This window comes from Cydia pomonella, chromosome 19 (assembly GCF_033807575.1).
Source record: "Cydia pomonella isolate Wapato2018A chromosome 19, ilCydPomo1, whole genome shotgun sequence".
In the NCBI taxonomy this organism is placed as follows: domain Eukaryota; kingdom Metazoa; phylum Arthropoda; class Insecta; order Lepidoptera; family Tortricidae; genus Cydia; species Cydia pomonella.
In genome coordinates this window covers 11728834-11746401 of record NC_084721.1, presented here as the reverse complement: position 1 = coordinate 11746401, position 17568 = coordinate 11728834, and the positions used below count along the sequence as shown (strand labels likewise).

At 35.9% G+C, this 17568-nt stretch overlaps 1 protein-coding gene across 3 annotated transcripts in view; it reads right to left on the bottom strand.

Moving 5' to 3' along the window:
• Positions 1-17568, bottom strand: part of LOC133528183 (hypoxia-inducible factor 1-alpha-like) — a 115701-nt gene that overhangs the window by 73733 nt on the left and 24400 nt on the right. For 2 of the 3 annotated variants that reach the window (XM_061865448.1, XM_061865446.1), the window contains exons 2-6: positions 13195-13382; positions 8801-8973; positions 5336-5512; positions 2319-2536; positions 1074-1180 (exon numbers count right to left, since the gene is read on the bottom strand). In XM_061865448.1, coding sequence (XP_061721432.1) covers positions 1074-1180; positions 2319-2536; positions 5336-5512; positions 8801-8973; positions 13195-13382 — 863 coding nt within the window. Of the gene's footprint in view, positions 1-1073; positions 1181-2318; positions 2537-5335; positions 5513-8800; positions 8974-13194; positions 13383-14787; positions 14917-17409; positions 17532-17568 lie in introns of those variants that run through there. The other variant, XM_061865447.1, reaches the window with a different exon arrangement.

The following is a 17568-nucleotide window of genomic DNA, read 5'->3' as shown; positions in this document are numbered from 1 at the left end:
TTACTCTACTCTGTACGTCTTACTAATTCTGTCTATGATGTTACTGTACAGTCGGCATCAATAGTAGCGGATCAAACAATACCAAAAGCATTTGCTATCGTTTACTAATTTTATATAAAAAGATGTCGCCGTTCGCGTTCAAAAGTGTATTCCACTCTCTAATTGTTTGACATAAAGAGACTTATCTCTCGTCTCACCTGCTGCTATGAATGCTGATTGTACAGCTATAGGTACAGTATTTTCACTTAAATATTATAAGTATCTTCCGTAATTATGTGTGTGAAAGCTGTCATTCCCGTACAAGTTCAAAATTTAGTATTTTTTTTTTATCATGGCAGATATTTATACAATCCTTCAGTGAAAATACTGCAACTATTTTCATGTTTTCATACACGTGCTGCCATCTATTGAAAACTGCGGCAGTGGACTAACTTTTAAAGAGAACGAGAGATAACAACGGTGAAAACAATTCGCTCAGCGTCGCGTGACAGTTTCAACGCTGAAGTACAGAGGGTGTTGTAAGCGTTGACCTATTTAGAAGAAATTTCCGCTGACGAAATCGTTTTAAAAAAGAAGTATAATCGATAACACACGTAGAGCAGAAAAAAAATCTAAGTACTTTTAGTAACTGTGTAATATAGGTATAGTAGACGAATGAAAATTCTTCTGATTTAGCTAATCGTGTTGTACGTAGTTCAAGTGCTAAGTTTAGTTTACCCAGTTTCAATGATTGAAAACATTAAAAAAATATCAGTATACCTTTAAAACAGTTCATTATTTTGTAGAACACATTTTACAAATTATATCTAATCGAATTTTTAAGATTTACTCAAATGTTTAAAAAAGTAGGTCGACCGACTTACAAAGGCATCCCAATGACTCCAAAAGTAGGTCAGAATGATACTTTACTGGAACGTTTGAATCGAAAGAATATCGATTAGTAAACGACTTAGTGCAAGGTCAAAGTCTTGATATTTATTAATAGTAAAACAGATTAAAACTATGAATATAAAATATAGGTAAGATGTGGAATAAAACAGATAAACTGTGATTAAGGATAATAAAACACTTACATGATTTGAATTGATGAACCAACGATGCACAATCAGCCGAGTGGTGGTAGTCGTAAAGGGAATGACCCACCAAATCGTCCTTGCCGAAACCCAGCGTCTTTGATAGACTGTAAAAGAAAAAAAATATTTAAAAAAGAACAATAGCCCAGCATTGGGAATTTATTTAATAAAACCATAATTAAACTCCGAAGTACATACAAAAAACATAATTCATGCCTCTTTGTCACAAAGTCCTAAAAGTGCATCAATAATAAAAATATTATGTGTCCGTCACGCAGGTCATTTCTGATTTACAATACAGATTGTGCTAAAAAGGGTTAAAGTACAACAAAACAGAGAAATACACCCCAGAACTGTCAAAGATAAAAAAATAAAGCAAAAGTTCTAAAATAAAATTATTATTTCGTCTGGAACAAAGAAAGTCCTACATCCTTCGTGAAGGTCACTCGCAAATGAAGCCAGTCTTCCTATGTTTAGGTTATGATTGTTTATGATAGGTTTACCGGTAGGTGACCTTGCATGACCTAGCTAATGCCACTCCCTTTGCATCAGGTATCTTAGTTATCCAAACGATATTTTGATTAAAAAATGACAAGTCAGATAATAAGTCAAGTATCTCGACTCGCTGTTGTACTAAACTTACAAAGTTGTTCGAATATCCCGCCATTTCTGCCAAATCCAGGAACAAAAACACTATCCTTTAAGGATTCATTTACACAAACACTTTAATGACAACACAGAAACTATACACACCACAACACTCTTTAAAACATAAAACAATACCGACACCCGTAAGTTTATCTCGGACTATGTACAAAACCGCGGAATCACTCGTGTTTAACCTACAAAATACATTTGAAGGTGATATTTTTGTTGATATTGCGCGGCCGTGTATGGAAGCGCGGTGTTAATGCAGCGCGCATGCGAGTTCAGTGGCCTCTTTAACTCTGTCAGGTAAAGCGGCTTTCGGATATTTTTTACAGCGCCACCTTTTGTAGTGATAAGGAAATGGTAGGTATTGTAGCCATCTAAGGAACTGCATGCCGACGTAGTTTCAACATTTATACAAAGATGGCGGAACATTTAGAACACAGAATTATTAGAAATGGTTGAATGCATAAGTACCTGTGTTTTTAGGTAGTATTTTTTCGTGTACTTTTGCAAAATTAATGTATGGAACGGTTTGGTGGCTTTCTAGTCGATTAGTAAGTAGAAAAACTAGCTTAAGAACATGTATCAACTTACGTTTCATCAGTGTATGTGAACTTCATATCCAGGCTGTGCTTGGTCAGGAAAGTCTTGCTGTCCAGCGGTATCTCTATGTTAGACGGGTGTGGTATAGGACGGCCCACTGCGACCAGCGAAGGCAGCTTGGCAGATTTCTCGTCTTTTTTGTCTTCTTCAGATTTCTCGGCTTTTTTGGTCTCTGGTGGGACCAGCATGTGACCCGTCACGTGGATAACCTGGAATGAGATTGAACTTGTAGTGGTATGGACGTTGATCAATAAGATAGGTTGAGAATAAGGAGCCACAGCCCGTGTTGCACATCACAGAGTGCGCTGCTGTTGTTATCTATAACAATGGAAAAAGCTTTATTGCTGATTTGGATGTCTTATTGTATAAAGATGCGTTATCTCCAATAAAGTTGTTAAATGTACATTATACATTCTGTTCTAATGAACATTCATTTTTATTGGCACGTTACTATTTACTATAGTTAAAATAACTAGATGTTTTAGAATTAAAATTTGAGTGTATCCGTTTTACGCGGCATTAAGTACTCCTTACTTAAATAGTTCGGATTTGTAATTCAAAGTAGGCAACAACTATTTCAATGCAACGATCCAAGGCAGCAGCTTAACTGCGAAGTAGGAATTATCATTCAGTATTTAAATTTTATGAAAGGCCTTAATATATTTATACATTTTGTAACATTAATTGGATATTTCTTCGGTAAAGTCGCTGTTATCAGACATATTGGTAAATCAGGAATAACAACTAAGGTCCTGAGAAATATCTGAACCCGCCTAAACGTCATAGTAGGTACGTCATGTGCATGTCTAGATATTTTCGAGCGACTTGGCCGCAGCAAGCTGTAAGGAACACATGCTTACGTTATTTCATATGTTACAGAAATTCGTTGGATTTGTAAAGCATCAACACTGTAATTTACTTGTAAATATGCAAAGTCTGTCACAACATGTATGGAGTTTCCACTCTTTCTTTACATAAATTTCTCTATGGTCACAACTATTACACAATATTATACAGTGTGTAAATTAACTAAGATCATTCAAACCCGTTAATATTTAGGTCATGCTGAGCAACTTTTATTATGGGGCCAACCGCGAAATAACGAAATAAAATTTAGCTATGTCGTAAATATTGGCTGCATAATTACATACTTTTTATACACATACATAATTTTCTATGGGAGTCAATTATTTTTTCCGAAATTTCGGTGTTGGCCCCGTAATAATAGTTGCTCAGTATGACCTAAATATTAACGGGTTTGAGTAATGGTTTTAGTTAATTTACATACTGTATTCTTTATCTTATATTCGTGGAATACTCTTATGTTTGCTTTGGTTGATGTAAGTTTTTTTTGTAGTCACGAGATGTATTATTCAAAAAAAATTAATACCAGGATGGTGGCAAGCAAGCATACGGCCCGCCTGATGGTAAGCAGTCACCGTAGCCTATGGACGCTTGCAACTCCAGAGGTGTTACATACGCGTTGCCGACCCTTTAAAAATCTGTACACTCCTTTTTTAAAGAACATCATACTGTAGACCCTAATTACACTAATAAAGAGCTGCTTTCTACGATAAATACTTATTTTGTTTAAATGCATTTAGAACACCTGTGAATGTTTATTGCATCCAATTTATTAATTACCTGCCTAACTTACTGCATACAATGTTTCAAAACGAGTTTTAATACTATATGCTGTTAAATATTTTGGTGCAATTAGCGAAAATTTCACAGATTTTTCTAGAAGCAAACGCAACACGGAAACATTTAAATTACTAACGAGTTATCAATTTAGGGCACAAAACAAAGGGCTCGCATCTTGAGGTAACGACTTATTGTGACTTCGTGGTGATTAATTTGGAACAATGTATGTTTCAAGTTCGTTTAAGGGCTCGACACTTACACGGTGTATCACAAGGAAACCGAAAGACTTTAACCACGCATTTCTGAGGCCAAAATGAAGAAAAAATGTTATGAGTTTATGTAAATTTCGCCAAACAATATTTTATTTATATGATTTTTTCGTTTTTTTTTAGAGTCAGTATTTGACTACATAACATAAAAATTACATGTTATTTATAAACCTGTCACTTAAAATGAATTTTTACTTTTTTTTCGTAAAACCAAGTGTTCTTGGTCACTTTTTTTCATATATCAATGAGAATATTTAGACTACTTCCCAAATAAGAAACATCGCCATCAAAAAGGCGTTTAGCAATAAGTAACAATAAAAATATGTTTTTTTTGTCAATAGGGACCGTGCGCGTTGGAGGGTCTGCCATCTTGTGGTCTGAAATTCAGACCCTGAATCGGAACCATAAACATGCACATTTACACGTCAAGTGTTTTCTTGTGCATAGTAGGTTCTGCCATCTTGTGGGCTACATCGGAACAATAAACATCACATTTACGCTTCGCGCCAAAAATCTGACAGCGCCTGTGCTGCCTCCTACAGTTCATGCACGCTCTCTATTGGCATTAACTCGCAATCTACGCGAATTTTAGACTTTAAAATATGATCAGGAATACAATCGCGTGGTGGTACTGGTACTGGTGGCCTAGCGGTAAGAGCGTGCGACTTACAATCCGGAGGTCGCAGGTTCAAACCCCGGCTCCTACCAATGAGTTTTTCGGAACTTATGTACGAAATATCATTTGATATTTACTAGTCGCTTTTCGGTGAAGGAAAACATCGTGAGGAAACCGGACTAATCCTAATAAGGCCTAATTTACCCTCTTGAGTTGATCAGATGGGAAGGTCAAATGGCAGTCGCTTTCGTAAAAACGAGTGCCTACAAAAATGCCGGAATAACGCGAGGAAGAAGAGATAACATAGGTGAAAACGAACCTTGAACGGAGCACTAAATCTCGCCGACCGTCTTGCTGACCGTTTGAGCGCAGAGCCTCGCGAATCTCGTCATGGTCGCAACTTCGCAAGAATAGCTGAACTCTCGATTTTCATCCTATTAAATATTTTTTATCTTGAGTTAACATAGGTGAAAACGAACCTTGAAAGAGGCGGACTTGAGATGCACATTGCGTCCCTTGCTTGTGAGCGTACACTTCAGACGGAGTAGTAAATCTCGCCGACCGTCTTGCTGACCGTTTGAGCGCAGAGCCTCGCGAATCTCGTCATGGTCGCAGGGATGGCTGAACTCGAACACGCTTTGACCCATGATTTCCATCTGAAAACGAGTTATTGTTTAGTTTACATAAGTATATGCGAATTGTCTGAGAACCGGTAAGAAAATGAAGTACTCATATAGATTTAGGCTTGGTTGCACCAGTCTGTCACCGTTAAAACGTTCGCTAAGTTTTAATGTATGGGAAGTTTCATATAGTTCCCTCCTCAGTGACGTAGATCAGTCCGTTTTATCACTGATTATGTTACGTTATAGATATAGGGAACTTAGTTGTGGGATTAAAATACATATTGTATTTTTACTTTGAACTATGGGCTGATGGAGTTTTGAGAGAATTCTTTTAGTTAATTGGTATTGTTTTGTACCTTTTTATGGTTATAATATAGATGTAGTCAACCAGAAACTCTAAGGACCACGTGCACCATCCCACTAATCCGGGTTTAACTGGTTAAACCTGGAGTTACAGGTTTAACTGGTTAAACCTGGAGTTACAGGTTTAACTGGTTAAACCTGGAGTTACTATGGTTTCCAGTCCAATTTGACACTAGGTTAATGGTTTAACCGGTTAACCCCGGGTTGGGGAATGTAGGAGAATGTAAAAGCTAAACGCTTTCGTAGACATTTTTTTAAGTATGTTGCACCAATTATATTGAATTGATTTTTCGCGTGGCAGTAGCTAATACTATTTGCAGTTTATGTGATTTTTTCCATAGGTGCACCTTTACAAATACTTGTTGAAAACAGCTGTCAAAAAAATCTCCGACATTTTAGTCATAATTTTTTCAGGGAATTAAATTTAAAAAAATCTGAGTCATACTCCTACTCATTCTTTGTAGCTATGATTTGATTTTATTGCTTTACCTTATATAGTTCAGGAGAAACACGAATTTGAAAAATGTGTCCATTAAATGACGTTTTTGACATTATTTTGGTGACGGTTCAAGATAGGAGGCTGAAAGTTAAGGGGTTTCTATATTATAAGATAGCCAACAAATGACATGATATAAATGCTATATAATAACGTCACAGGGGCCAATTCTCCTTCCTTAGCCTACTAGACCCTTTCGTGAATATTCTCGAATGGTATGTTCCGATTGCATGACTTCGATGCCGCTTTCTCTCAGCGTGTGTTTTGCACAACTAAGTTATAGGCGATAGGCTTGTCTCCTACGTATACCATTCCAAACAAATAGTCATTAGTGTTTTCCCAAATCTAAAAATTAGTGTGTACGTACAGTCAAATCAAAAGTAACAGCTGAACAAAAAGTGATGGTTCTATATGTGGAACAATGAAACTGTAAAAGATATACTTTTGAACGTGAATATTAAAGATTTATCTGTATTTGGAAAAGTTATCAGGAATATCAGATACTACTGGCGCGTTGTTTCGTCCGTTACTATTGATGCTGACTATACATTTTGTACGTTGTTGAAATACCGTACGGATACAAGGGAATCCATAATACCAAATAATACTTCGTTTATTCGACGAAATATAATTGATTGGTTTAGTGCTTTATAGGAAAATCGTTATAATTATCCTGTTTGTTCATAACTTAGGTATTAATTTAAATACCTAAGCCTAAAATAAGTGGTCATTTCATATTCTGCAAATACGAAATTCCAAAAAACAGCACATAATAACATATAAGTATATTGTTTTATAACAATATAATCAATTGCTTTGCTTGGTCCATGTTTATTTTAATACGCTATTTTACGAAACTATGCCAGTTTTTACTATTTCTACACCATAACATGATTTTAACCACCATGACTCTATAATTTGATGGAATTATGGGTGATTCTCGGAATTAGACAACATTTTGAAGCAGACGGGAACTATCCGAATACACCATACAACTATTAACTCTAAGGTATGTATTATTATTATTGTATATAGTATCCATGGACCTTACTTGACTAAAAATTATTGACGTAGATTTGATTTTGATTTGATTTAAAATAGTTACGTAGAGTCCATCTAAGACACCTCCACACGTACTTTGACGTGACAAAGTGTGGAAGTGAGATAATAAGTCAGTTGGCTTGGTCCAGCCCTACGTACATAACATGTCACAGAAGCGTGACAGAGACGCTTGCATTTACCGTCCCACTAACAACTCTAACAAGCCTACGAGATATAACTATTAGGAATTATTCCATTCGTTAATCGGCCTGTGCACGGTGACGTCACGAGGTCGACCCACTTGCGCCGGCGCTGCGTGCGTGGCCACGTGGTGTGATCGAGGTATTTTTGTTCCATGCTATTTGGATGTTTATTTATTTTGTTTTGGCGATCATACATACACGGATTATGTTTATGGTGGTTATCTTTCTGATTCTCAATTAAGGATTTTGATTAGGTGGATGCACTGAACTAAGTTGCCAAAAATTGAACTGTCAACACTATTTTGGCTTGTCCAGAGCTACATGGATATTATAAGGCTGAACTTCTGCAGTTACCTTGATAGGAGTACATCGTTTTTTCTTGGTACTAAATGTAAATTAATTTTGTGGATATTCTTTACCTCTAACTGTCCCTGGCAAAAGCCCTAGAGGCTGTCATTACTATATAGGTAGTGCCAATAACATGAGCTAGTGATTCCAAGTGAAGATATGAAAAGATGGCCAGTTTTCATCCTATTTTAAGATAAACTAACTTTTAACTTACTTACAACTTTCTTTTGTAAATATCAAGTAATTTACCTATGTTCTCGTTTAATTTGAACTTTAGACTGAAATAGACCTTATCGAGTCCCACCGATTTTATCGCATAAATCTGACGCATCTAGACTAGTGACACAATTTTTTATAAAAAAAAATCTTATATCAATAAGTTTTATAAATTTTATAAGTAGGCAATGCATACTAAAAATATTTTGTTTCTCATTCTCTAGATTAATTTCCTCTGTCTAAATCTAAATATTCGTTAACGGCGACGGCATCGGCTCTATCTAACGCATCAAATGCCGATAACCTTGCAAGATAATATATCATTACCATATAATATTGGGATTACGAACGATTTTTGAAAACATTGTAGGCACTTCAAGCTATTGATAGCCGTTATCAGTGAACGTGCACTATTCAAATCAAAGTTGATCAGATCATACATTAGAACCATTTGTCTCTAAGTGACTATGATTGAATTGTATGCGATGCGACAATGGTACCAATATTATTGGTGTTGGTTATGTCATCTATCAAATCTGATATGATCTAGTAGATCTTGTGGTGGATATTGGTAGTAAGGTACTATGCCATTGCAGTAAGATTTACGAACTGCCATTTAACATAAAACAGTATGGTACATGTACAACATCTTACCTGTGAGACTCCAAGGTGATCGGCGATATTTTCACTACAGTAAACGATGTCGCCTTGCTGGGAAAGCACGAGGACGAATCCGTCCAAAGCCTTCATGTAGGACAGCTCTGATGACAGTTCTTCCACGCCTTTGGGATTTTCTACCTTCGGCTGGTCCTTTGTAGCGTTGGGGACTGGAAGGAAATTGATCATAAGGTTAGCTTATCTTAGTTTCAACAACATAATTCACCATTGGTGGAGCTTATGATCTTACAATAAGATATCCGAATTATAAGTTAACAGTGTTGGGCTATATTAATAAAAACGCATGTTAAGCCTAACAAGCCCCTGAAGGGTTTGCTAAGTTATATGGTTATTTAAGGAGGACTTACCCCACGGATACACATATTTGTGACCGCGGCCGGCAAAACGTCCCACCTTGTCGCTTGCCATAAGGACGCCTTGACAGGCCTTTATTCGTATACAGATACAAGCAAATCTCGTCCTTATGACAAGCGAACTATTAAACATGCATGCAGTTCGAGCACGAGATTCGCATTGCTTAAAAATAAATAGAAAAATTAAAAAATTCACTATCTCGGGATCACGTCGACTTCGACTTCACTCGATGACAGCAAAAATCGTTTCCAGACGTGTCTGCTAAACAAAATTTATTGAAATCCGCATTTTCCGAAGGTTATGCGCCGCGCTGTATCTGACCGAACTCAGGGGAGTGGGCGGGAAGCGGGGCTCAGGTATAATTCCTCGGATCGGAACTCGTGTGCAATGTTGACAGCTAATACGTACTTTGGAGTTCTCATGCCGGTAAGGGGAAATAAAAGTCCTTCTACATACTTTTTGTATGTATTTCTAAGGAGTCATACACTTCAACCGCGAAATAAAAAAGATGTCTGACTAATATTACTTTAACTTAGGTAGTTACGTGAATATGTAAGCAGGTATTTCAAAATAAATCCGAAAGCTCTAATATTTGTGGTTCTACAAGAAAACCCATGTCTGAACTGAACTATTAGCATTGCTTTTGTAATCTTTGCATTCTCTCATACGCGGAAATGCGTTTCTTAGAAGAGCGTGTTAAGGAGGCGCAAGGTATAATCCTTAATTGGTATAGTACCGCGTGACTCGTTGTCATTGTCTATTAACTATTGAATAATTGCAATTCATGGAAAAATATTCATAACATAATACTGGTAAAATATTAATAATAGACAATCCAGTAAATAAGATCAATGATGACTTATTAGGAGTAGCATCATGAGAGCATCATCGAACATAACTCTTTGGTTATCTGGTGCTAAATTGCCTAAAAATATGGCATCTCAAATCAAAATAAGGGATTAGTAGTAGGAAGTAGGGTCCATCTACATAAACAGAGGTCATGTTTTTATAGACATTTGTTATGACGTGCTTTCACTTTGTTTTTAAAGCCCGTACAGAGGTACGAGTCGCAAGGTCCGACTCAATTCGCGTGACATGGATGTCTCGCCCTGCCTGAGCCCTACCAATATGTCAACCGAGCTTTAAGCTCTTTAAAACCATAACGTCGTAAATGCGTATAGCCACCTGTTCACATGTGACGTTGTTGTTAGGAGCTGCGAGTTTAGACACCGACGTCATTGTGGTTAGACGCGCGAAGAGGCGCGTGCCATCGTTACAAATTAGACGGAAATTTGCGGTTTCGTGCGAATCCAGTACCAACATTTAAAGGGTCTCCGTTGGAAGGCTGTAGAGTTGAAACATACATGTATTTTATGTGTTATTTTTATAAAATTTCACACCTTTTTTTTTTAATACCACGACAGTGGCAAACAAGCATACGGCCCGCCTGATGGTAAGCAGTCACCGCAGCCTATGGACGCTTGCAACTCCAGAGGTGTTACATGCACGTTGCCGACCCTTTAAAAACCTGTATACTCCTTTTTTGAAGAACCAATACCATATATATTGCCTCGATAGTAAAAATATAATTATAAATAAATAATTCAACTTATATACGTCCCACTGCTGGGCACATGCCTCCTCTCATGCGCGAGATAGCTTGGGCTATAGTCCCCACACTGCCCCAATGCGGGTTTCTTTGACAAAGTTCGAAGTGGCACAGAAATCAAATTTCTTGATCGTAATGCCCGCATTTCGCTCCATTTTTTCCGACGTAGGTACAGTCAGCATCAATAGTAGCGGATAAAACAACGCGCCAAAAGTATCTGACATCCCAGATAACTTTTCCAAATATAGATAAATCTCTAAAATTTACATTCAAAAGTATATCTTTTACATTATTAATTGTTCTAGATATAAAACCATCACTATTTGTTGTCACAGAAATCACAGAATGGTAGATACTTTTGAGACCTTGCTTGATCCGCTACTTTTGATGCTGACTGTACAATATTGAAACAAAAAGTAAGCAAATGCATAAAAGTTTAATAAATTAATTAATTCCAGGCAGTTTCTGTAAGGAATTTATAATCGATGTTCCTCGAAACAATTGCTTTGTACTCTTTGTAGTGCCGTAAACTTCTTAAACGTTATTTTTTTTTAATCTGATTTTCTACCAAAGAGATGTTTTACGGAACACCTTAACCAGTCCAATTGGACTTCGGTCCTCAGACACACGCACCGTGGAAAAAATTCTGAGAAAGACTCTCTTGCAGAAAATTCAATATTTGTATAAAATTTACGCACTGGCATGCCATCAGGTCAAAATTATATTTGGAACAATATTCAACATTTATTTACACGTTGATGATAAACACTCGGAATGTAAATTCGTTTTTAATGATTTATTCACTCTGTGGCGAATGCGTCAAAACAAAGTCGTGTTGAATTTCCTTATGCGATGCAATGGAAATACGTAAAACCATATTTTCAAATGTATGTATTTATTAATATAGTTTATTATAATGGATTAGTAACGGCATTTGATGCGAGTGCAAACTGACTTTACAAATTAGTGACATATGAGCAAATTGACGCACTGGTATTAAATTAATAGTAAAATAATCATAATAAGACTTATGACAAACGTCATCTTTAATTAGTAACTAGGCTATAATGTTAATATTTTTACTCGTATTCCTACATTGTGCTTGGTTATAATGAACAGTCGTCTGATCCTTGTGCCTCCGGTAGGTACCGAACTGTGGGACTGAATCGATTTATGTATCTAAGTCACATTCTTACGTATCATAATCATAACTAATTTAGAGCCTTATTTGACAGATATGGTGCCTATGTCATATTAAACACAATAGCATATCTCATGAACACATCAGTAGTCTATCATTTACCTCACCGTTGACCTGAATGCCATCGAATCATAGCTTGTAAAAATAACAAGTCTCGCAACTCAGTTCAGAAGAAACCGTAAAAAGTTGTGAGATCCATGTAATGCCAAGTCGGTTTATTTATTCAATCCTTAAGGGACCTTCTGTCCTAAGTTATTACGCAATTAACTAGCTAACCTAACAACATCTTATAGTGACCATATCAATATTATAAATCTTTTGTTCTAAATAAATAGATTGACTTGGGAATTGCACTAAACAATCTAATTTAATATAATATGTATTACTTGTGAGATACATTGTGTTTTCATGCGCTTTTTTACTGAACCGCTCTTTACCCATAACTTTTTGTGCATACATACCTATGTATGTATACGTACGTACATATGTAGTATGTACTCGGCACCTTGCCTCCTAGATAAGATATACCTAGCTAGACGCATCACGGAAGGCTTATCAAGCTCTTCCATCTTCGCCTCCTGTGCTAACAGCAGTTCCATTAGCTCCATGAGCCTATTGACAACTTAGAGTATAATGGAACTCACGCAGTGAAACCACGTCGCGGGCCCCGAGGCAGGCGCGGGCCATGAGCATACGAGTATATCGTCAGTCATCGCCTCCCGGCTGATTCATACTTTGTCAGATGATAGTTTAGATGCTGTTTTAAATAAAAAAAACCTGTCAGCCGGTTGTATCGTGGTGGAAAGACCGCCAGCTATTTACATGAACATGTAAAGCGTTGACGTTCTTACCACTGCGATTCAACCTGTTGACGATTTTTTTTAATGAACAATAGCATCTAACCTATCATCTGACAAAGTGTCAAACGAGAGGCGATGACAATTTTTTTTTACTTGATCCGGTGGCTATCATTCTTCAACCCACCAAAGGAGCGGCAGCTGACGTCCACGAGGATTCATAATGCATATTAGCCGTTAACCACTACACGAGTTTTCGCCCGGGGGGCGATTGGTAATGGAAATCTGTTCCTGGCTCGCAGTCTAATAGGAGCGAGACGCATTACTCGTACAGATGCTTTTTCAAGTTGCTCCTCCTCCTCCTTCTTTTCCGTTAGCTCCCGAGAACTTTTTAATGAATAATACTTACGCAGTGAAACCACGTCCCGGGCCCTGAGGTAGGATATAGCGAGACGCATCACGGAAGCCTTGTCGAGCTGTTCCACCTCTTCCTTCTTGGCGGGCAACTGTTCCATCAGCTCCGAGAAGATCTGCATCTCCTTCGTACGGCGACATCTCGCTGCGACGCGGGATTTCTCCTTGCGTTTCTCATTGTTCCTGAAAATAATGGATAAACTTTAATATAATTCTGCGTGGTTAATTTTCATAAATAGGTCTCTGCATAGCTAGTCGTTCTATAATATAAAATTAAATACTCAATATTTTGAGCTCTATGAAATGAAGTTCAAACAATATTTTTTTTTAAATGTGACCGCAAGCAACAAAAATAAACCCCAAGTCTTTAAGACAAAAATGAGCTAAGACGAAAGGTTAAAGTTTTTAATGACAATTGTAGATTAGTTAAATATTAATGTTGTCGTTATAAAAGTTTTAGAACCAGTTAAGGAACATCGAAATATAGAGTCGATATAATAAATTATTATTACATAGTTTTATAAATACTAAACCGTCCTACTTTAATATGAGATAACTTACAAATCTTGACTATTCTAAAAATACATTTAGATATTAACATGAAAATGAGATTCACGCACAAGATGCTGTTAATGTTTACCCTTTTCGATATAAAAGCATGATCATTATATTAAATGATAACCAGGCTGTTTTAATTAAATCCTGCAATTGCCGTAATTTTACAACGAATCCGCCATACTTAATGATAGTGCCTCATTTTAGTTTAAACTGTGGTTTTAACGAGCAGCCAAGAACTTATTTCTATACAAAAGTTGACTAAATTGGATGAGATTCAGATTGTCACAGGACTTCAAAATCGAGGTCAACGATCATTAATTTCTTTGTTCTGAACGTGAAAATTTCTCTAATAATACACAAATGTCCTTAGCCGAGTTCGTTTCTCTTCAAGCTTTACTCTCGTCAAACATTTAAGGAATTAAGTATCGTATCATACCCACCCAATTTAGATTTCGATTTTTTTATGATAAAAATTACAGTATGAATTTGCATCATGTCAAAATTATGTTTCTCGTATCATCACGGTCGTCAAAACATTACATAATAAAATTAAAAAATGTCTCTCTATAACGAAAATGTACCATTCAGTTAAATATAAATCAAGTTAAATTCTAAATAGATGCCAATGCAAACAATGTAAGTTCATCAATACAATGTCAAATAAAGACAAAAGTACCACTAAAAAAATACTACATGACATTTTTAAGATACAATTAAATATTAGATAACATTACCACATTACAAAATCGATTCCATGTACTCGTTTACAGAGTACAGAGATAATTAATTTTCTTGGGAAAGGGTTCTAGCTTGTATCCTTTAAGCAATTATGCCCGCATAGTTGGCCAATAAAGCATGACATGAGGTTGATAGAAAGGTATCAAATTTCGAATCATATGTTAACCAAATATACTCGTAATTTTCAGGAGAAAGTCTTACGGAGATCGACCAATTACAAACTAAGATTAGTAGCTTGTTTTTATAATACAACTTAGTGCTATAGGAATAAGTTTAAGTGTTTACAACCAACCTTTTCGATATAGACTGAAGTTTAGTTTCTTTCTCCAAAAACGCAGGAGCTCCGGGTATACACATTTTTACAATTTTAACATTTGTTCTTCAATATCTTCAAGTGTAATTAAATTGACACGGGACACTTCTACTCCGGATCAGTAATAAGAATGATGGAATAAGTAATTACAAACTATATACCATTAATATGTCATTAAGTGCAAGCGCACAGCTATTTATCGCTAGTGCCAAACAGTATTAAGGGTCGATTCATTTAGTAAATAAATTCCTATAGTCAACTGTCAGGTTTGGACAACGATGTCTACTGGCGCCCATTTTTGTTTTACAAGATAAAGTATTGACACAGCATAAATGTTGTTGACAGATTTCAAACGTCCCTGATAATAAATCAAGTGGAGTTTATTTAAAGTATAATATACATAGTAGTATTTGCCGACAGATAGAAAAGCTAAGCAGTAAAATCGCGTAAAGTCGTAAGCCTATCACAAAAAGGGTTAAGACTAGAGTAAACACAAGAAGTCAAGATGCTGTTAAAATTTTGTGGTCTACCGCAACAATGATAACAAAAGTACTGATGAAACATTATTCAAATGGGCCATAGCATTAAATGTATTGACGCACGACGAGCCTGACGTGACCGTCATATCAAATTAATTTGATGTCAAGACATGGAAGGACAGTGTGATCGAAGTAGCATTATGTACGACGATGATAGATTACTCTAATTTAAAAGAAAACTGGAAATAAAATCTCAACATATTATTAAAAAACACTCAAATAAACATAATAACCTAAATTTTTGTCGAACGATGGATCAATAGAGAATGCAATAAGTAAATATTCTTTATTTTGCACCAAACAGTGAAAAATAGACAGGAAATGAAAAACACTTAAAAGCAAGGTAACAACAGGCGGTCTTATCGCGATCTTATAAGAAGCGATCTCTTCCAGACAACCTTTGAACTTACATATAATTCAACAAACTGAAGACGCAAATAATTATATAATTTAATATAATACATACCTACATACTAATATAATAAATATATATATACATATGTATGGATATGTATGGATTGTATATTATACAATCATAAATGAAGGTAAGTTAAGGCAGCGAAATAATGAGTTTACAAAAGATTTTTGAAAATGAGAAGGGATTTAGCAAGTCTAATGTTTGGCAAAGCATTCCAAAATCGAACAGCACGAAAAGCAAAAGCGTGGTTATAAAATTTTGATGAAGAAAATGGTGGAGCCTCTTTGCTCCTTGCTCCACCAGATGTTTCTCCGCACACCGGACAGAAGAAAGTTTAAACGCTTTTTAAGATATAGAGGGGTTGAAAAGAATACGGCGATGGCGACTAGGGACCCACTTGAGCTGGATAGGAAATTCAGAGACGTGGTCATATTTGCGTAATCGAAATATGAACCTTATACAGACGTTTTGAAGGCGCTCAAGTTTATTTAGCTGGTCCTCTGCAAGATCAAGATTCTAAATATCGGCATAATATAGGATTATGCCAATATTTGGCAGTAATAAGTACGCCGTTTGAACACTTCTATATTTAGGTCAGTAAGCTTGAAATAGATGACATAATTACACGTTTAACGTTGCAACTTTAGGAGCTAACGGTCCTTCAAATGTTAATATCAACTAATTAGTAGTAATACAGGTTGGTTTGATTTAAAGTCGTGCCTCGTATTTCGCTGACCCAAGCTGAGACAAGTTTACGCAATGAGTTAATAGAATTTTAAATTAGTCATTAGAGAAAAAACAAGTCAACTGAAATAGAAGTAGTGCTAGAGTTGCCGGTAGAAATCCACCGCTAAACGAATAAACAAACGAATGTTTTGAACTAAGTAAATAGAAATTTGACAAACTTAGCGCATTTACAAAGAATACCAATTAACGAGGCTTTCATTTTTAATATTATTAGCACTATTTTGAGTAGACGTCTTATCTGGTTGAGTGGAAGTCAAAAAAAAGAAGTAGGGTATCGTTGTTCTTATATCATAAGTGTAGTTATAAGAAGTTTTTTTTTAAGTTCATTACACCACAACGACCGTACACTTGGTAAAATCACGATCAATACATCTAGTCTAGCCGCAGTGCATTTCATAGGGATGTTAGACAAAAGTAAATAACTTATAAGAATCTTCATAATTGCACATGCGAAAAGCGAAACTGACTGTAGGTTGTTTTAAAGGCTTCCAACAAAATATAATGTTTTCTCATAAAGTAGGCCAGAAAAAAAATGCCTTAAAAATGTCAATTTGGCATACGCAAATCATATCAAATTTATTCAATTCATTAAAAACACATTTTTTTTGCGGAAAACGTAAACTGATTTTGTTTGGCTAGCAAAAGTAGTTAAGTATGAGTAACATTAAATTAAAATGTAGTTAAGATTAGGCATGACAATTCCCAATGAATGGTCCTGATTGGTTGTTGAGATACTTGAGATAGATTGACGTCAATACAATGTTTATAGACTTTTTAGTAATATTTTTTTTATGTTTAAAAGGCCTTGTAGAAGAGGTTATAAAACATATAAATAGAAACGCAAATATTAAATCCATTCAGATTGAGATCGCGTTGAAAAAAAAACAAAAAATATACAAAAAAACACAAAAACTGCAAATCCTCCAGTTCGCTATTTCATTGGACAGCTAACATTAGTACTATCTAGTATTTAGAGCACTACAATAATAATAGACCAACATGTCAAAAGTAGGACACATACTCATAAACACAGATCGTGTCTTAAAGAAAAACGGT